We start from the raw sequence: 20,914 nt of genomic DNA on the forward strand, positions 1-20,914 counted from the left end.
GAAGGAAGAGGAAAACCTGAAACGGAGCTGGCCAAGAGCTGCCAGAAGACCCAGGCGAGGAAGACCCGCCCACAACTGCCTGGAAACCAAGCCAAAAGGAGTTAGAGCGCAGAGCATATGCTGCACAGCCACCCTGGGGACTGGAGGAGGACACTCTGAGGAAGCAGGTAAGGAGCCACAGAGGGCCACAGGGGGACGGGTGGAACACAGGACCCCATTGTCCTGAGAGGCACTGCTGTCAACAGCATGAACACTGGGACCAGCTTTCAAGGTTAGCTGTTCATTAGCTGTGAAGCCTTAAGCAAGGCACTTCACATGCTGGCCTTGGTGTCCCCATCTATAAAATGGGTATAAAACTATCATGCCAGCTGTGTACTGAGCACCTGCTGGGCTTTGCTGGGCACGTTACAGATACTATCCCTTCCTCACAGCAAGGCTCTGAGGTGGGATTATTAGCCTATTTTACAAAGAAAAATGAAGCACAGAGAGCATAAGCCATTTATCTAGATGCAAAGCAAGTAACTGTGGTTCCAAAGCCTGCATACTTTCAACTCCCTATCCTGTGTCCCTCACAGGGTGGTTTTAAGGAATCAGAAGGTCTTGGGGCATGTGACTGGCTCAGTTGGTAGAGCACGTGACTCTTTTTTTTTTAAGCTTTTTTTTTCTTCTTTTTTTTTAATTTACTTGACAGAGAAAGAAAGCACAAGCAGGGGCAACAGGAGGAGGAGAAGCGGGCTCTCCGCTGAGCAGGAAGCCCGATGCAGGGTTTGGTCCCAGAACCCCGAAACCATGACCTGAACTGAAGGTAGATAGTCACTTAACCGACTGAGCCACCCAGGTGCCCCAAGCATGTGACTCTTGAACTCAGGGTTGTGAGTTCAAGCCCCACACTGGGTGTGCAGATTACTTAAAAACAATGATGACATAAATTAAATAAATAAATAATTGGGGGGGAACCAAATGGCATTATGCAGATGGGCTAATATTGTAAAAGGGAATCATCAATACAGATGTGAGCTGCCTCACTTAGATCCTAGCCAGGACAGGGGGGCCCTTTGTAAACTGTGAAGTCCTGTAAAAATGCTAGCTCTTGGGGCACTTGGGAGTGGGGGGCTCAGTCACTTGAGCCACTGGATCTTGGTTTCAGCTCAGGTCATGATCTCAGGGTTGTGGGATCGAGCCCCACATTGGGCTCCATGCTCAGTGTGGAGTCTGCTTGGGACTCTTCCTCTCCCTCGGCCCATCCCCCCTGCTCACTCTCTCTCTCTCTCAAATAAATATATCTTTTTAAAAAATGCTAGTTCTTCATCTCTCTCCTCTTGAGAGCCAACACTTTGGGGAGATGCTGCAGGTACTATTTGGCTGACTTTGTCCCAGACTGAGGTGATGCCTCTGGGGTGGTGTCTAGGACTTACAGCAGCGACGCATGCAGGGGGCAGCGGCGGGAGGATACGTGGTCAGAGTCTGTCCTGAGAGGCTGGACTCCGCCCTGCTGTGCCTGAAACAGCAGAGGCTGTCAGTGGGGACCCTGGCAGATACGGGCCCAGGTGCTGAGACGCCTGATTATTCCTCCTCTTGAACGGCCTTTTACAGCTTCGGCCATGGAACTTGAGAAAATGAAGTCTGCTTTTGGGGGGGAGGGGAGGTCTTTAAGGGTGGTAATGCAAGTTTGTTGTACTATAGTAAAGTTAGAGGATTTTCAGATAAGAGAATTTAAAACAAACAAAAAAACCCACCTATAATCTTACTCCCAGAGATAACCACTGTTGACACTTTGGTGTTTTGTTTTTCCAGACATTTTTTCCAGGGCACACATGTACTGGATAATTGAATAGTATCATGATATGGTTTTATTACTGGTTCTTTTTACTTACTTGCATATCACAAACATATTTCCACATTAACAGATGTTTTATCACATCATTAAAAAAAAAAAAGAAGATTTGAGAGAGAGGGAGGGGGAGGGTCAGATGGAGGAGAATCCCAAGCAGACTCCCTACTGAGCGCCGAGTCCTACACGGGGCTCGATCTCAGGACCCTGAGATCATGACCTGAGCCAAAACCAAGAGTTGGAGGCTCAGTCAACTGTGTCACCCAGGTGCCCCTTATCACATCATTTTAAAGGCTGCAGAATGTCTCTTCACGTGGTTGGAGCAGAATGTCTTTAATTAATGTCCCACTATTGAAGGAGCATGTAGTTTTCCACACTTTACAGTGAGAGCCGTGCTTCTACGGGTGTCCCTACAATCAAGTCTTCGCACAGGTCCTTGATTATTTCCATGGGACAGATTCCCAGTTGGGGCACTGCTGGGTCAAGGTTATTACCTTTCAAGTCTTGTGATAAGTACTAAAGGTCTGCTTCGGACACACTCTGGAATTCAGAGATCCTCAAAGCTCAACACAGAAACCTTTTTCATGGCTTCAAAGTCAGCCTCCATCCTTCCTCCCTCTCAAATCCGTTTGCAGGGATAACGGCAACCATCTCATGGGTAGTCTTTGCTGGGTGCCGGACTTTAAGAGCTTTACCTTCAGACATGCTACTTTATTCCTTTTCAACAGACCTCACAGGCACAACAGGTTAAGCAATTCAACTGGGTTCACAGCTGCAACAAGCAGTGCATCTGGGGTCATGAGCCTCAAAAACATGGTTCTAGAATCTATGTTATTCACTGCTTTTTGGGAAGTGCTTTTGATTTCATCTCTAAAGATTTTTTAAAAAAAGATTTTATTTATTTGGCAGACAGAGATCACACGTAGGTAGAGAGGCAGGCAGAGAGATGGGGGGTGGGGGGTGAAGCAGGCTCCCTGCTGAGCAGAGAGCCCGATACGGGGCTGGACCCCAGGACCCTGGGATCATGACCTGAGCTGAAGGCAGAGGCTTAACCCACTGAGCCACCCAGGTGCCCCTCTAAAGATGGTTTTTATTCCATCCCTTTGATCTTCTCTGCCATGGCCTGGTCTAAGTCAAGCACCGCCATTCCAGCCTGAACGTTAAAGCCCCTCAGTCTTTTATTTCCACAGTGTCCCTTTTAGTCTGTTCTCTGTTCTGCAGCTGGAATGGTGTTGTTATTATTATTTAAAATTTTATTTTTAAACAATCTCTACACCCAACATGGGGCCCGAACCCACAACACGGAGATCAAGAGCCACTCTAGTGCTACCTGACTGAGCCAACCAAACACTCCTGGAATGGTGTTTTTAAAATGAAATATAAAAAAAAAAAAAAAAAAAAAAAAGAATGGTGATGAGACCCCGCCCCCCACTCACCCCTAGAATTAAATCCAGGTTTGTTCCCCAGCTTCCAAGGCCCGCCTCCACCCTCCCTGGCTTGGTCTCTCGGAGCTACCATCCTACTCCAGCCCCACCCACCAAACCTCAGGGTTCTTTCACTTCCTCAATCTGGCAGAGCCTTTTTTCACCTTGGGGCTTTGGTACCTGCTATTCCCTTAGGCCAGAATGTCCTACCCTGCAGGCTGCGTGGCTGGTTTCTTGCCCTCCTTCAGACATAGCTTTCAGAAACCCTCTCTGCTGCAACCCTCCCTGGTGGTTTCCTAACCCTAAGCCCGTTTTCCTTTCTGTCCTTTGTAGCACGCATTACATATTTACTGCCCACTGCTCATTAGATGTCTTTTTCCCTCATTACACTCTAAATGTCATGAGGTCAAAGTCGTGCCTCTTTGGTCCACCATTATTTACCCAGTGCCTAGCACAACTCCTGGCATGCAGTGGGCATTCAATACCTTAATAACTGTACAATGACTGCGTGGTCCACAGAAGGCGCTCGTAGTTAAGGATCCCTGGTAAACTCGCCCAGCTTCGGCCAGAGCTGTTCCATCCTCCTTCTGCATACCTTTGTTTCGTCTTCCCTACGTGGAACAGTGACAGAAGTCTAGAAGGAAACCAGGAAGCCATGGGCAGGCAGGAGAGTGTCAGCAGGTTTTGCTTCGGGTTTCAACTGAGTCAGGGTGGATGGTGCCTTAGGAGGCGCACCAGGGAGGCTTGGTTCCCCCAAACTCCCTGCACGTTTCCTGGATTCCTACGAGAGACTCACGGCTTGGGGAATCTCCTAATAGGTGCAGACACTTAGTGCATGGTGGTTAGCGCACATCCAGCAGGTGACACCACTGCCTAGCGGGGGGACTTGGTGAGAGTCACTTCTTGGCTCCCATCTGCAATGTGAGTGGTTAGGATGGAGAAGCGGTTTTTCAACTTTTTTTGGTCCCCCCTCGGCAGCTCAACTCAACTTATTCAAGTGATTGATAGGAGAAAAGCTAGGTGTTTCTGAGTGAAATGGGGAAGTGGGGCTGGAACTCTCCTCCTTCCTGACTCCCTCTTTTAAGTCCCCAAGGGTGGTGAGATGGCCAGCCTTCGGACTCTAAGACCTCAGTGGTCACTGCCTGCCAGGCTGTGTTCTAAGAACAAAGATGGCAGCAAGATTGCTGTGGTTACAGCTACTTGGGTACATTAAATTATCAGAAAGTTTGGGTTCCTGGCTGGATCGGTCGGAGGATCATGCAATTCTTGATCTCTGGGTCAAAAGTTTGAGCCCCACATTGGGTGTAGATGTTACTTAGAAATAAACAAATTTGCTGAGTCTGAGGTGCAGAGATTTTAGGCTGTGTAGCCATCAAGTTCACAGCAACCCAAGCGCAGGGTGGGCAGCCTCTGTGTGAGGAGGAGGTTTTAGCCATTTTAGAAAAGAAATGAGGACCCAGGAGAGCTCAGAGGCTCACTTACCCTCTCTATAATCTAGAAAAAGGAAATTGCCACTCCTACCTTCCCAGGCCATGGAGACCTTCAAGGTCTTGAAGAGACCGCCCACGATCTTGCAGATGTTTGGCTTCCACGGTTGGTTGTTCGCCACACCCTGGGGGAGCTCTGCTCCCCCACCTCCCCGCCCCTGCCACCCAGGCAGCTCTGTGGCCTGTGCCATAGGCAGATGTGCTCAAGAGGCTGCAGCCCGGGCCACCTGGCAGCTCCAGGTGCTGCGTGTGTGCTGCCATGGAGACGGGCCCCAGGGTTGGTGGCTGGTGGAGAGAAGGCAGTCTCCCAAAGCCGTGTGGATTCAGGAGAGGGAAAGACTGGAGCCTTGGGTCCTTCAGGTAGTCTGCCTGACCACCCTAGTACCGAGGAAGCCCAGGTGAGTGCCCTGGGGTTTTGGGGAACAGAGGGAGGGAGGAGGGGCCAAGGGAGGCCAGGTATTAGGAGGTTCTGGAAGGGCTCATCAGAGGACCTGGGCAAGGGAGCCTAAGCTTCCAGGTCAAGGGGAAAAGCCTTGGCAGGGTCCCCCTGCCGGGCCAGTGCGGTGCCCCTGCACAAAAACTGGGCATATGGGCTCTGGAGGGCTGGCCCTGTAGCCCAGTGGGAGGAGGGAAAGAGGGCCTGGCGTTTGTCCCCAGGGGAGGGACAGACCAGGGAATTCACAAAGGCCATCTCTGCACTACTCAGGGACTTGAGGTAGCAGGGAAGGAAGTATTTGTCTTATAACACAAACCACTGACGAGCTTCCCTCCCTCTCCTTGGAGTCTGAGAAGTCAAGGGCAGTCACATGGAGCAGAGGAGCACTTTTTTCCACTTCCCGAGCGGGGGTGCAGTCCCCTCCAGTGGCAATTCACTAACGGTGGGATGACTCAGGCCTTTTCCCTGATTGGGGGGGGCATGTTGCCTGAGCACCAGACTTTACAGCTTAGGAAATGGGTGCTTTGGAACAAGCTGGTACATCTTTTGAATCTAAGTTTTTCATCTGTGAAATGTGGGTGACGGTATGTTTTAACAAGGCACAGAACGCTTAGTCTGGGACCAAGCACAAGGATGGAACTCAACAGATATCCCTTTGCTCCTTTTCCCTTTCTGCCAGGACATTCCTGCCAGGCCTCCCAGCGTCTCATCTGAGGATGGCGGAGGGGCAGGGCCAGGAGCCCGAGTGCCCTGTCTGCTGGAACCCTTTCAACAACACATTTCATACCCCCAAAGTGCTGGACTGTTGTCACTCCTTCTGCGTGGAGTGCCTGGCCCACCTCAGCCTGGTGACTCCAGCCCGGCGGCGGCTGCTGTGCCCGCTCTGCCGCCAGCCCACTGTGCTGGCCTCTGGGCAGCCGGTCACTGACTTGCCCACGGACACTGCCGTGCTCACCTTGCTTCGCCTGGAGCCCCACCATGTCATCCTGGAAGGCCACCAGCTCTGTCTCAAGGACCAGCCCAAGAGTCGCTACTTCCTGCGCCAGCCCCGGGTCTATACACTTGACCTAGGCCCTGAGCCTGGGAGCCAAACAGGGCCGCACCCAGACATGGGCGCTACCACCAGGTCTCTGCCCATTCCCATCCCCAGCCGCTACTCTCTGAGGGAGTGTTTCCGCAACCCTCAGTTCCGGATCTTTGCTTACCTGATGGCCGTTATCCTCAGTGTCACTTTGTTGCTCATCTTCTCCATCTTTTGGACCAGGCAATTCCTCTGGGGTGTGGGGTGAGTGCTGTTTCTGGACAAGGAACCAAGCCTTTAAAAAAAATCCCACCCCCCTCCCCAAATTCTTATTAAGTAGGCTCCATGCCCAGCGTGGAGCCCAACATGGTGCCTGAACTCACGACCCCAAGATCAAGACCTGAGTTATCAAGAGTCACACACTTACCCAACTGAGCCACTAGAGCCCTGGATCTAAGCCTTTCTTGACTACTGCTGGGCACGGGGACTGCACAGCCTCATTTGGGGTTGTCTTCCTTCGTAGTATTGCTCATTTTTACAACGTATCAGTCCACATGTTTGCTTCTGGAAAGATTCCTAACTATGATGAGAACCTCTGAAAGCTAAAAGGCTGGGAAAAGATGTGAAGAGACCTCTGGGTGTGAGCCACGGGGCCAAGGCAGAGAAGCACACGTGTGATTACAGGGCTACAGAGCAAGTTGTGCCAAAAGGCTGGACCACGGTATCCAGGAGCCTGACTAGCCCAGAGAGGAAGTTGCATTTCTCAATGGAGTTGCTTCGAACTCAGCTCACGTTTGAGTTGCTCCTTTTATTATGTGTTGCTAAAATTTTGCAAAAGTGAGCTTCAATTCTGTGAGCAAATGTGTATGCTTTCTTTCAGTTTTCTCTTTGAAAGTCTTGCCACCAGTCCCAGGAAAAAATGGTGTGGACTCATGAATTCACGCACTTACTCATTCAACCACCACTTACTTGGCCCATCTTGTGTCAGACCTAGGGGATGAGACGGGTGGGATTATCCATGGGTGACAGCCTTTACCAGCAAGGAGGGCATGTTCACTCAGTGGCTTCCTGAACCAGACAACCTCTTGTCAGTATGTGCTTTATGGAGTGTTTAGAGTATAAAAGTTTAAAGATAAAAGAAACCAGGGTCAGTGGGTCAAAAGAAATCTGGGATTTGGAGAAAAGGTGTTTATTCCTCCTGGTGCAGAGGCTCTGATTAAACCCGGATGTTGGGTAGCGCCCACTCCCCTCCTCCAGGCAATGGAATTCTGACCTTAAGTAAAGCGGAGAAGCCCTGGACAGAGGAAGAGCCTTAGCTTCTATCCCAGGTCAAGCAGACAGGGGACCCTGGTCTTCATTTTACATGACAGGATCTCAGAACCAAGGCAAACTAGATGCTTTGGCTGTCTGGCTACAAGATGCTACCTCTGCAGTGTCTAAACCCCCTTCTGGTTCCCCAGTTCTAATACTGCCCTGTGGCCCACGGCTCTGGAACAGTCTCAAAGTGGTTAAAACACCATCACAATTATGAAAAGATCTTGATTTGTGGAATAAACTTTCAGAGGTCAGAAACTGAGTCGGTTTTATTTGTTCTAAAAATTTTGTGCTTAATGGAACTTCTATAAATTCTTGAGGGATCTTAATGTACAAGATACTCCCAAATAGCCAAGACCTGTATTTCACATTTAGTAGGACCAAATGGTGTTAAAAACCAACGTGAAGAAAATTCTCCATTATAAAACTGGAATGCCACCTACGTATCCTGCCAGGGGACTGACACCTACCATTTGTGCCATCAAAGATAATTACACTGGAGCTGGGACTCAACCTCTCCCTGCTGACTTCATTTCTTTACAGATCCTTGTTCCTTAACCTCATGGAAAGTAAATTAGGCAATGATTTGCCCATATTCTCTGAGCCGCGAGGAAAGGGAGAGGAACCAGGGGACACTCAGGAAGGAACACTTGCCTCTACCCTTGAGTTTACTGCTCTGAGCTAAGGAAGCTTTGTCCCTATTCTACAGGTGAAACTGAGGCTCCACAGGTTTAGTTGTCTTGTTCCAGCTCATCAGCCAGGTAAGTGGTGGAAGCCTCTAGTCAAAGCAGAATTGGGGAGTGGTTCTTGGAGTGGCTAATACACCAGGCAAGTAAGGAAAGATACAGGTTTGAGTTTTTTGGGGTAGGGGAGGATATACCCAACAGCAGGGTATCTTCCGTTTTCACCTTCAGTAGTTGTAACCTTGGGGCATGCAGAAAAGTCTGGAAGCATCTCTAGTATTCCAATGAAGGGGGTGGGTTGTGCTTCTGACTTTTATTACTCCGCAGGTCAGGGACGCTAAGACATGCTGCAATGCCTAAGACAGTTCCACACAACAAAACATCTATCCCAAGATGCAAACAGTTTCCTGCTGAGTAACACGACAGGTGTCTTATTAGTTCATGAGGTAGAGGTGGTGAAATCCCACGACTCCCTTTGGCATGAAGTCAGACTAAGATGCTGTGGCTCATCACAAGGGAGGTGTCACAGATAGAAGGGCTAAAAAGCTCTGGCATTGTATAGGAAACAGGCCATGGTGGCTGGACTGGTCATTCTGTCTGGCCAGTGCTACCAACATACTCAATAAAGCTCTATGAAATCTCTTCCTAAGTTCACAGACATACCAGGCTCTACCATTCACTGACAGGGTAAACCTGAACAAGTTACTTAACCTCTCTGAGCTTCGATTTTGTCTGTAAAAAGGGAATATGCCTTAACTCAGAAGATTGGGAGGATTAAACGAGGAGTCTAACATGCCTGGCACAGTCTTTAGGCGGGAAGTATCCTTTTAAGTGGCGGCTCTGACTCTCCCATTATGAAATGCTACATTTGGTTTATGCTGCTCAGGTAACTGCCTCCTTACAATGAAGTAATGTATATTCCCCAAGGGGACGGTTTTGCCAAAGGTTTACATGAAATGTATTCACCTGATGGCTATCTCTAAACTTCTTGGAACCAAAAAAAAAGTTTAATGGAATAGTAAAATTTGAATTTGAAAATCTAAAAACATTTGTTAATACACTATATCCAGACTGCATGGTAATACACTAATGTTCATTATTACTTTACACATACGATAAAGGTTAATAATGAAAAATTATTTTTCATGGCCAACTACGGAGGAAATAGAGCCCACTAATACTTAAACAACAGCGAAGTGCTAAATGCCCAACAGAGGGCAGAGACGGTGATTCAGAAGCTTAACCAGCACCCAAAATAGCCAACTCTTGGGCTATAATTAAAATTAGACAAAAGAGATTATTTAGCTATCCTACCACACACTCATAGTTTGCAGGATAGAGTTAGACTAAGCCACTGTCAGCCTCTCTGGAACAGCAAATGAAGTGTTTTGAACATTCAAAAAAAAAAGCCATCGTATAAACCCTTCTCCATTTCTCTACATGCAAGCCTTTCTTCTTCCAAATTCATGTATTTTTGTCAGAATTTACTGCGTACTTTGTGTTTGGCGGTTGTGTGCCTGGGGGTGGGAAGAGGTGAAGGTGACTGCTGCACAGCCAATGAGTACGAACTGCAGAGCCTAGACCCAGTTTGCTAACAGTCAGGCCTACGAGGCAGTACAAGTATTAGCACAGTGCTTACAAGGAAGAGAAAAACTGGAATAAGCCATATTTGATAGCACCTGTTATACCTCAAATAAAAAAAAAGGGGGGGAACCTCTATGGACCAATGGCTGGGATTCAGAAAATGCCTAACTATACAAAATAAGTCTTTAAAGGACATTTTTATAATAGGATTTTACTCCGTAGCAAGTGCATAATAAAGAAAAAAAAGTTGATGTTGAGGAATACCCCTTTGGGATTTTTCCCAGTTACCCTGGCATGAAAGGTACATCCTCTGAATAACCAATACAAAGGCGGTGGCACAACAGAGACTTCGTGTTTGCTTTCTAGAAATTCCACTGCCTCTTGACACAATGGCCTAGCTTTGGCGTAACAAAGGATGCCAAACTTCAAAGCAAAACGAAAGACATTTTCAAACAGGGCAAATGTTCAGTTCTGAACTTCCCGATGTGGTTAGCATTCCAAGCAAACTCAAACAGGAAGAGGTAAAATCTTCTTTACTCCGGCACCCTGAGCACAGCTGTGGTCCACCTCTTCATTTCCTGTTCTCAAGGCAGAGGGAAGGTTTCCACTCTGTCAAGGCAGAGTTAACCAGTGTGTAGCGAGCAGTGCCCCCTTACTTGAGGGCTTCCAGACTACAGCTCAGCCGCCTTGCTCTGTGGGTCACATGTAGTCCTGAAGCATGTACCATGTAATGGAAAGCCAAGTTTCAAAATTAAAAAAGGAGCCAGTCACAATCCTGAGTGCTGTCACGGAGGCAATAGGGCATTCAAATAAAAAAATAATAAACACAATGTCTACATAGTCCGTGGCAGGGCTTAAAGATGAAAATAAAAATTTCAATTACAAAAGGGGTTCATCAACACCCAGAGATTGAGCTGCCTACCTGGAGCGGAGGCTTACCTGGAAATCCAATTCTTTTGAGGGCCTATACATGGCAATTGGCAAAAAACATGATAGAACAAAACAAATCAATTCCTTTCTTTTTTGAAAATGGCTCTTAAGAAAGAGCTTGAAGTTAGTCCTTTGTCCATGGTCTTGCCTATTCAGCCATCCAGAGCTTGAAGGTCCTGTCATATGAGCAAGTGGCTATGAGCTGCCCATCAGAAGAAATGTCTAGGCCCATCACTTTGCCTTCATGGCCAGCCAGAGTCTTCAGTGGGGACCAGCCTGGGTGGGTCCAGATCTTGGCGGTGTTATCATAAGCACCAGTGAGCAAGAAATTCCCATGGATAGCTTTAAGAGAAAAGAAGGGGAGCTGCTTGAGGAATTCAAGTATCAAGTATTTCCCCATTTGGAAAAGCCCAATATTCTCATCTACATTCCTATGAGGCCTCCAGGGAAAAAGGACTACAGACTTAGAAAATGAATAACATTATTAAGGTCCTCTGGCTCTTTCCCTGACAATCTTTTCAGAGTAACATTACGGATTCACTGCTTATAACTTTAGGGAAAAAATGACTCAAAGCATTTACGGAAATCTTTACTTCCCAAAACAGGAAGCATGCTGTGCCATAGCTGTCCAAAAATATGGCAGAGGGAAGGAACTTATAATGTGCTCTTTTTTCAACAGAGGCCAAATTCTCCCTTATTCTGCATGCAAGTTAAGCTAAAGCATGGCCTGCATTCCATGGCAGTGCAATGTCTGTCCTGTGATTAGGCAAAAAGGGGGAAAGCTTACGCTCAAACTTGACACCAGTCACTAAGTTCTGATGGGCAGGGATGGTATAGACACAACGCCGCTGTCGAAGGTCCCACACTTTGCATGTGTTGTCACCACTGCCAGTTGCAATGTGGTAGCTACGATCAGATGTAGTGTCCAAGTTAGAAACAAAGGTACATTCTGACCAGTAATCTTTCCCACCCCTCAATCAATGAGTTTATTTTACCCATTGGGGGAGAAATTTATTCCATAGATTTCCTTCAGGTGGCCTTCTAAGAACATGATACATCGTCCTGTGCGCAGGTCCCAAACACGACCAAATGCATCCAGTCCCCTGACAAAATAATTTGTAAGTGAATATTTTGAATCCATTTCTCTGTGGAAGCAGGGATACATAACGGGTGAACTACTGAGCTGCCCCTGGCTAGGTGGAAGAAGGCTTACCCAGTGCCAGCCAAAGAGCCATCTTGATGGAAGGCAATGTCATACACGCCCATGCTGTGGCCTTCCTGATGCAGGATCTCTTCTTGAGCCTCCAAATCCCATAAGCGCCATGAGCGGTCATAGCTACAAAAAAAATCAAACCAACAATGAACAGGCAAATATTCAGTTTCTACAATGTGTAAAGTACTATAAACACCTGCAGCTTAAATTATGCTTCTGATGAGGCACCTGGGTGGCTCAGCCGGTTAAGCACATGCCTTCAGCTCAGGTTACGATCCCAGTGTCAGGCGCTCTGCTCTGAGGGGAGCCTGCTGTTACCTCTCCCTCTGCTTGTGTCCCTCTTTACTATTCATACAACCATATTAACAAAAAATTTTTTCTGGCATAAAAAAATACCTCAACAACTAAGCATATCTGTCTGAGTGCTACCTGGGAAACCATGGACTTCCTACAGATTTATTTCAGTGGCTATTTTAAGAATATAATTCCCTAAGAATGGCCCAGCAGAGACTGCTGTCGTCTTTCTCAATTCCACTGTTAAGTCTTTTCACTCACTGAGTATTCTGGGGGCCTTAAACTGATGTTGGGGATACAAAAATCAGCCATAAGGAAATAGATCAATGCAACAGATGAGAGTATAGGAAGACACCCACACATTTTTTTGTGGGTCACTTAGTGTGGTTCATTTAATGAGGCCACTAAAGCAATTTCAACAGGAAAACAAAGTCTCTTCAATAACTGGTGGTAGACGGGTGCCTGGCTGGCTCAGCTGGTGGAACATGCGACTCCTCTCACGGTCGTGAGTTCGAGCTCCATGTTGGGTGTAGAGATTACTTAAATAAATAAAACTTACTATTTATTTACTTATTTATTTAAAGAGATAAAGTATGAGGGAGTGGGAGAGAATCTTTTTTTTTTATTTTAGAGAGAGAGCGAGAGACAGAATGCACACGTGCCATGCGCGCACAAGCAAGAGAGGGAGAGGGAAAGTGAGAGAGAAACTCCAGCAGACTCCACACTGAGCCTGACTCGGGGCTCAATTCCACAACCCGAAGTTCACAACCTAAGCCAAAACCAAGAGTCGGGGCACCTGGGTGGCTCAGGTGATTAAGCATCTGCCTTTAGCTCGGGTCATGACCCAGAGTCCTGGGACTGAGTCCCATGTTGGGTTCCTTGCTCAGTGGAGCGCCTGCTTCTTCCTCTCCCTATGCCACTTCCCCGTTTGTGTGTTCTCTCTCTCAAATAAATAAATAAAATCTTTAAAAACAAAAACAAGTCAAAATCAAGAGTTAGATGTTCAACTGACTGCACGGCCCAGGGGCCCAGGGAGAGAATCTTAAGCAGACTCTATGCTGAGCATAGAGCCCGGTATGGGGCTCAATCTCACAACCCTGAGATCATGACCTGAACCGAAATCAAGAGTGGGATGTTCAACTGAATGAGCCACTCAGGAATCCCTTAAATAGAACAAAACTTTAAAACAAAACAAAACAAAACACTCACAACTTAAAAAACCCCAAACCAAAAAACTACCCCTCAATAAACCTCAAACAAACAAATACGTGGTGGCAGAACTGTGTGTAAAAATAGTGTAAAAATAAAGAAAAAAACCCCCTCAATTAAAAAAATAGGTAAAGCATCTGGACACTGCACAGAGGAGCATTTACAAATGGTCAATAAGCAGATGATATAAATACCCAATACTATGAGTCATAAGAGTAATAAAAATTAAAACTATGAAATTTCACTATGCACTTGACAGAATAGCCAAAATGGTAAAACTGACAACACGAAATGCTGGCATGGATGTGAAGCAAGCAGAATTCTGGGAATGTGAAATATACAACCAATCTGAAAAACCAGCTGGGAGTTTTAAAAAAGTTAAACATACAGCTACTCTATGACCTAGCTACCGCATCCTTGGTTATTCATTCAAGAGAAAGTAAAGAAAAACATGTCTGCCAAAAACATTGCACAAGAGTATTTAGAGCACCTTTATTCTGACTGACCCAAACCTGGAAAAGTCCCAAACATCCATCACAGGAGAATGGATGAACTGTGGCAGAGCCACACAACTGAATACTCCTCGGCTATAAAAAGGAACTACTGATACACGTGACATATATGACCCTCCCCCCCCCCCCACCTTTTTTGAGAGAGAGGGGGAAAGAGAGAGTGAGAGAGAGAATCTCAAGCAGGTTCCATGTCCAGCACGGAGCCTGATGTGGGGCTCAATCTCATGACCCTGGGATCATGAACTGAGTTGAAAGGAAGAGCCAGATGCTCAACTGAGCCACCTAGGTGCCCTGAAATGAATCCTACAAACATTATGCTAAGCGAAAGAAGTTAGGAACAAACAAGTTCACAGAGTATGAACAGACCAAATTAATTTACGTTCATAGAAATTATTAACAGTGGAAGGGGGAGTCCCCTGCAAAGGGGCATGAGGAAACTTTCCAGGGTGATGGAAATAGTCCGTTGACAGGGATGTGGGTTACCTGAGCATATGCATTTGAACTGTACACTGAAAATAAATCTATTCCATTGCATGTAAATTGTATCTCAGTTAAAGAGTTCTTTAATATGGTGCCTGGGAGCTCAGTTAGGTGTCTGACTCTTGGTTTCTGGTCAGGTGATGATTTCAGGATCTTGAGATCAGGTCCCAAATTGGGCTCTGCACTCAGCAGGAAGTCTGCCTGTCCCTCTCCCTCTGCTCCTTCCCACACTTGCGTTCTCTCTCAAATAAATACAGTCTTTAAAAGGAAAAAAAAAAAAAAAAGATTCTCAGGTGCCTGGGTGGCTCAGTCAGTTAAGTGTCTGCCTTTGGCTCAGATCATGATCCTGGAGTCCTGGGATGGAACCCTGCATGGGGCTCCCTGCTCAGTAGAAGTCTGCTTCTCCCTCTCCCCTTCTCCGTCTCTCTCTCAAATAAATAAATAAAATCTTAAAAAAAAAAAATCCTTTGGGCGCCTGGGTGGTTCAGTCAGTTAAGCATCTGCCTTAAGCTCAGGTTATGATCACAGGGTCCTGGGATGGAGCCCCATGTCTGACTCCCTACTCAGTGGGGAGTCTGCTTCTTGCTCTCTCTCTGCCTCTCCGCTTGCTCGTGCTCTCTCTCAAATCAATAAATAAAATCTTTTACCAAAAAAAAAAAAAAAAGTATTTAACAGATTCTGTCCTTAATGAGCTTGCAGAACCAGAAAGGGAGAAAATTTAATTTTTTTTGAAGATTTATTTTTTTATTTGACAGATACAGATCACAAGTAGGCAGAGAGAGAGAGAGAGAGAGAGAGAGAGAGAGAGGAGGAAGCAGGCTCCCTGCTGAGCAGAGAGCATGATGCGGAGCTTGATCCCAGAACCCTGGAATCATGGCCCAAGCCAAAGGCAGAGGCTTCAACCCACTGAGCCACCAAGGTGCCCCTAAATTTTTTTTTTAAGTAATCTCTACACTCAATGTGGGCCTTGAACTTAAAACCCCAAGATCAAGAGCTGTATGGTTTACTGACTAAGCCAGCCAGATGCCCCAGAAAGGGAGACCAACTTGTAAGCAAAGAGATTTCAATACAATGTGCAGTGGAAAAAAAAACAAAAACAAAAAACACCAGTAGGATTGGTCAAGAAAGAGAAGAGTGAAAATTCTAATTTTCTGGCAATTACTGAAATTTCAGATTAACTGAAGTTTAAAAGCAAATATACTTGATCCAAACTTTATCATATATTCTAATTCTGATTCACTGCAGCCCAAGAAAATCCTACTTGAAGATCTCTGGTCTGAAAATTTCCTTGGCAGTTAGTTGTCAGGGTTAACAGGATGCCACAGGTCTGTATGGATAGAATAGAAAGAGGATGGCTTACCAGGTGGTGCCCAAGAAACGCCCTGATGGATGCCACATTACACGGGCCACACGCACTGTATGGCCTTCAATATCTGCCACTGGTTCATCACTGAAAAAGAATCAATAGAAGGGAATAAACTACTTTCTAGTCATAAATGTTCACTGAATTTATTAACTGTTGTGACAGACACACTCATTCTGTAGATTTAAAAGGCCAAATTTTAACTAAACTCAGTTAAAAATACAGGGCTAAAAAAAAAATGTAGGGTTAACAATTTATGTTACTTCCCAAAGTCTTAAAAGATTTGGGGCTATTTCCTGTGCTCACAGGTAGTCTTCCTGCGCCGCCTGTAGTACTTCAATACACACACTCTTGCTTTATCTCAATTCAATATGCTAATCAATGCTTAATGCTATGATCATTCAGGATTAGAGAACAATAAAGGATAATTCAGCCTAACAAGCAAAATAGTCTCTTTACACCAAAGGAGAGCTGAGATTCTAGAAAGAAAACATATTTTGAGAGGGATGCAAAGCTACAGAATCAAATAGTTTTGGTACAAGTGGATTAAAGATAAATTCGTCTCAAATTTTAGCTTGTTGAAGGATGCAAATGAAAAAAGCAGCTCCTCGTGGCCTCCCACATCCATGCTTCGGGGCTTCTGGCCCTCAGGGTGGTTCTTGGCTGATGGCCTGGGGTAGGAAAGGGAGGGGGCCCGCATCGCCATCCAGCAGGGGCAGGACGCGGTTAGAGGGCTGCTGCCCAGCCTCCCTCGGGCTGAGAGGGGCCCAAACCAAAACTCCCAGCTTTAGGTCCAAAAGACAGTGGCATTTGGGATTTGGGTCACTGGTTTAGACAAAAAAAAAAAAGGCAAGTATTAACCAAGTCCAAAGGCAGCATGATTTGGAATGATCTAGAAAACTTTGGATTTTTTGAAGTAAATTCTTAATGTTTCATATTGTCAATATCTTGAAAATTTGTTAGATGTCGTTGAAAGCCTTATTACAATATTTTCAGAGCCTTTCAATAAACAGACTTGTTTAAAAAAAAAAAAAAAAAAAGCAGCTCCTAAACAGAGGCTTAAGTTTCCTCTGGCGGCCATTAAATTCTACTCCCCAGCAACCAAAGAAAAAAGAACTGAAACACCAGTGAAAGGAAGTAAACACGAACCCTAAAGAGGGCAATTAAAAAGGGAACTTTGTCAATGTGCATACATAGAGCTAATCAATGCCCTAGGGGAACAAATATTGCTAAGTGATACCAAAGCCAATTAAAACTGGCTGTGCTCAGAGGTAAGACTGTCTGGCAAAGAGTAGAGACTAATTAACTCTGTACAAAAACCTGGCAGGAAAGTCGCATGTGCTTTCCCAAAGAAAGAAAATTAAGCAACTGAAATCAGATTTCCTTTAGCCAACAAAGTGCTTTCACAAATTTCTTGGAAAATAATAATCACAAACACATTAAAAAAAACCCCAAACTGTCGTAATGGGAAAATACATTCTAGGTAAAGGAGGATGGTGTTGGGAGGAATCCCCACAACCTTCACAATATTGCCTCAGAACTTCACTGCCCTCTCCCCTGCAGTCATCTGCTGGGAGCCAATGTGCTGCCAAGAATGTTCTCTTTAGTTCATCTACCCAATAGTGCTTCTCTCCAAGTCAGAGTATTTCACAGGAGGTGTCAACAGATCTTTCTAGAATAACCGGACTGGGAAAACAATGGCTACTATGTTATAGGGAAAAATCAAGGTGCAAAGTTAACAAACAAAAACCTGACATAACTCCTCTGGTGAGAAGAGGTCGAAGAAAGAAATCCTGCATTCTATGTTCACACCACGCTCCCCTGACTCAGACCATCTCTGGGGTTAGATGACAGATTTTCAGGTCCCAAGGATAACCAAGCAATCCTTTACTTTAGTAACTGCAGTATGGGTAGAAGAGTCATGTTCACCTGTCAAGGCTCCAAAGCTTTACAGAACCATCAGCAGCACAAGAGGCCAGATTGACATCTTTTTGGTCCAAGGAGACAGTGGATTTTGGATGGAATACAATTGCTCCTACATTTGTGTTATGGCCTGAAGGAGTGTAAGAAATCAAAGTTAAAGGTTTCCCACCCCTTACAATTTATGTGCAAAACAGACTATGATGAGTAACACAATATGTATTAGGGAACATGTGGACAAATAGGGTATTGAAGTGATTATTGAACTATTAAAAAAAAGACTTTAAATTAATATTTAAATTACATTAAAAAGAGCAAAATACAACCTTTACTTTTTTGGGTTCAGAGATTATACAATGCCAGTAACACGAGAATAAAAATCTTAACACTGTGTATAAAGTCACGTCTTTCAGCCTTGTGGCGAGAACCAAACCAAGACAATTCAAATCAAGAACTAATCTTGTGTGGGGGCATCTGGGTGGCTCAGTAGGTTAAGCATCTATCTGCATTTGGCTCAGGTCATGATCCCAGGGTCCAGGGATCAAGTCGGCCATCGGGCTCCCTGCCTATCAGGGAGTCTGCTTCTCCCTCTGCCCTTCACCCTGCTTGTGCTCTCTCTCTCTCCCTCAAATAAATCTTAAAAAAAAAAAAAAAATCTGAGCATACTGGGTCTGAGTGTCAGGCAGGCAGGATGGTAGAGTTTTGCTGTTTGACAGGGTTCACACTGGGAAGAAGAGTGAGATTGACTGATTATGTATGTATGTATGTATGTATGTATGTACTGATGGAGTAAAGTAACAGAAATTTATTAAGTGAAGATACAGAAAAAGCTCTCAAGAGTGAGACGGTTCCCGACAGGATTGCCCACCAGTGAGGTTTATTTATTAATCTTTTTAAAAGTTTTATTTATTTGAGAGAGAGCATGAGAGGGGAGAAGGTCAGAGGGAGAAGCAGACTCCCCATGGAGCAGGGAGCCTGATGTGGGACTCAATCCCAGGACTCTGGGATCATGACCTGAGCCAAAAGCAATCGTTTAACCACGTGAGCCACCCAGGTGCCTACAAGTGAGGTTTAAACAAAATTCTAACTCACCTCGAAGAGTGTGAAGGAGGTTGCATTCGGGAACAGACCAGAGCTTGCAAAGCCCACTCCTATCAAATATAAAGGAAAGCATCTCAGCCAGGGTTGGTCTGGGAAGGAAAAGGTACCTTGGTAACATTCCTAAAGGACAAGCTCTTCTCTCCCCCAATAAACTTCACAGTGGTACACAGAAAAGAAAAACTAAAGGCTTATGATTTGACGGTTTATAGAAGAAAGCTGCATCCGTATCTCATGCAACCAGATGCCTCTACAGGACTAGAGTTAATATAGTACAAGTTGCTATGCTCCCTAACATTTGGATTGATTAGTGAAGGAAGGTAGGATGAATTAAAGTATCTAAGAATAATATTAATAACGATAATGATAATAATAATTAATAATGATAATATTAAAAATGATAATATTAATAATGATATCATTATTAATTAATAATGATAATAAATAATGAATTAATAATATTAATAATGATTAATAATGAAAGAATAATATTAATAATGATCCTTAAATAAGAATAGTATCTTGTTGCTTACGAAGTACTTAAAAGTTTTTTTTAGAAGACTTTTTATTTCAGAAAATTTCCAACAAATTACTTTTATATCTAACACCTCAAATGATTCTTATAGTAGGCCTGTGAGGTACATAATGTATGAACAACCATTTCTACTTATAATGAAGGTAGCTGAAGCTTGGAGAGATAGAGGGATGTGAGTAGGTCCTTGGCTTTCTCCTGAACCAATCTCATTTTCTACCCTGTCAAGTAGTTCCTGTGCAAACAACATAAGGAAGCTTCCCTTCTCACTAGATGGCCATGTTCCACAAAAGTAACTAAATAGAGCGAAACAACAAAGTTATCACATCCTAAGAGCTTTCTGCATACGTAGTGGCAAACTAGGAAAGATAAAAACAGTAATTCATGTTCACTGAGTCCTTACCACATACCACACACTATTAAGGCAAAATGGTTCACAACATCATCTCACCCTGCTTTACGCTTACAGAGTATCTTGCTTGGGTTACCTAACTAAAAAAGAAAAGCTATATTGAGGTGTGGAAACCTGTCAGTCAATAAACTATGTATCTGCTCCAAAATGCTAGCGTCCAGAACATGACCAGCATGTCATGGATCTCTGGGGTCCCTTGTGAACAGAAAGAACTGCAAAGTGCAGATTATCTTGTGTAATGTAACGGGTGAGAACTGGTGTCTCTAGTTTGGTGCGATCATGAGCAGCAGAGGTAAGGACAGAAACGAACATCTAAGACAAAGGCTGTTTTATTTTTTATTTTTTCCCTGAATCTGTCCTCCACTTAGGAAAAATATCATTGTAAAAACAGGACTTACCAACAAGCTGTGGCCAGCATTTTGGAATTCGGACTAAAGTGGCAGTAGGAGATAGGTCGATCATCCCCAATCTGACTGCAGAAATTATTCAAAGACTTAAAAAAAAGGACAAATGGTAACATTAATAGGCTAACCCCAAAGTGTCTTGGCTTTTCCACAATAAGAACACCCAATTTTCTAGTTTTAGCCCACTCCCCAAGATTCTTCTATACGTCTCTTGTTGTTGAGACACTTATGTTCATGGATGGAACTCCAGCATGCTGTCTCTTACACTAGTAGTATCATTACTTTCACTGTCAACTCAGCGTACAAAGGAAAGCCAGGGAAAGAGCTAAAGCACAGCTTTGACATATTAGAAGTGAATTAAAAAGCAGAACCATAGGCCTCCACTGAGTACCAGCCACAGTAGGTTCCTGCCACCCTAACTGATGGCTCCTCCCAAACAGCACGTGTAAGGAGGGCGGCATAATCATAGCTGCCTTTACCTTCATGCAGTAGGCCACAGTAGGCCATCTAATGAGTATTTAAGAGCCCTTACTACACTGGACAATCACTGAGAGCCTCTTACCCGGAGAGATTTGTGCAGCTCTTGCATCTGGGAGGTCCTGGTTGTCTCAGGAATCTCTTTATGGAGACGGGCCTCTTCTAAGCGTTTCATTGCCCTGTGGCACAGATGATTACCGTGAGCGAACAGGTTGAAAAAAGGCTCCACACGAGTATCCCTACCACTCAATTTTCATGTAACCACAGTCTTTCTAACAGATCCTCAGTCC

At 45.0% G+C, this 20,914-nt stretch overlaps 2 protein-coding genes across 4 annotated transcripts in view; one reads left to right on the plus strand and one right to left on the minus strand.

Moving 5' to 3' along the window:
• Positions 1-15,788, plus strand: RNF183 (ring finger protein 183). Of its 2 annotated transcripts, XR_006820684.1 has the most exons (3): positions 1-167; positions 5,858-8,274; positions 15,664-15,788. XR_006820684.1 is itself a non-coding variant. In XM_046021903.1 (2 exons), exon 2 carries the CDS (start codon positions 5,895-5,897, stop codon positions 6,465-6,467), a length of 573 nt encoding a protein of 190 aa, XP_045877859.1. In that variant the 5' UTR covers positions 1-167; positions 5,858-5,894; the 3' UTR covers positions 6,468-9,051. The 2 variants fall into 2 exon arrangements, 1 of the variants encoding a protein (XP_045877859.1); XM_046021903.1 differs by lacking the exon at positions 15,664-15,788 and having other exon boundaries at positions 5,858-9,051.
• Positions 9,960-20,914, minus strand: part of PRPF4 (pre-mRNA processing factor 4) — an 18,719-nt gene continuing 7,764 nt past the window's right edge. Inside the window, exons 6-14 of one of the 2 annotated variants that reach the window (XM_046021898.1) lie at positions 20,710-20,803; positions 20,142-20,236; positions 18,794-18,852; positions 17,711-17,834; positions 15,779-15,868; positions 11,924-12,046; positions 11,706-11,813; positions 11,498-11,616; positions 9,960-11,052 (exon numbers count right to left, since the gene is read on the minus strand). In XM_046021898.1, coding sequence (XP_045877854.1) covers positions 10,859-11,052; positions 11,498-11,616; positions 11,706-11,813; positions 11,924-12,046; positions 15,779-15,868; positions 17,711-17,834; positions 18,794-18,852; positions 20,142-20,236; positions 20,710-20,803 — 1,006 coding nt within the window. In that variant the 3' untranslated portion in view covers positions 9,960-10,858. Of the gene's footprint in view, positions 11,053-11,497; positions 11,617-11,705; positions 11,814-11,923; positions 12,047-15,778; positions 15,869-17,710; positions 17,835-18,793; positions 18,892-20,141; positions 20,237-20,709; positions 20,804-20,914 lie in introns of those variants that run through there. The other variant, XM_046021899.1, reaches the window with a different exon arrangement.

Source organism: Meles meles, chromosome 11 (genome assembly GCF_922984935.1).
Source record: "Meles meles chromosome 11, mMelMel3.1 paternal haplotype, whole genome shotgun sequence".
Classification (NCBI taxonomy): Eukaryota; Metazoa; Chordata; class Mammalia; order Carnivora; family Mustelidae; genus Meles; species Meles meles.

Coding starts and splice junctions, on each gene's coding strand:
- RNF183 (XM_046021903.1), top strand. CDS start 5,895: ATGGCGGAGGGGCAGGGCCAGGAGCCCGAGTGCCCTGTCTGCTGGAAC.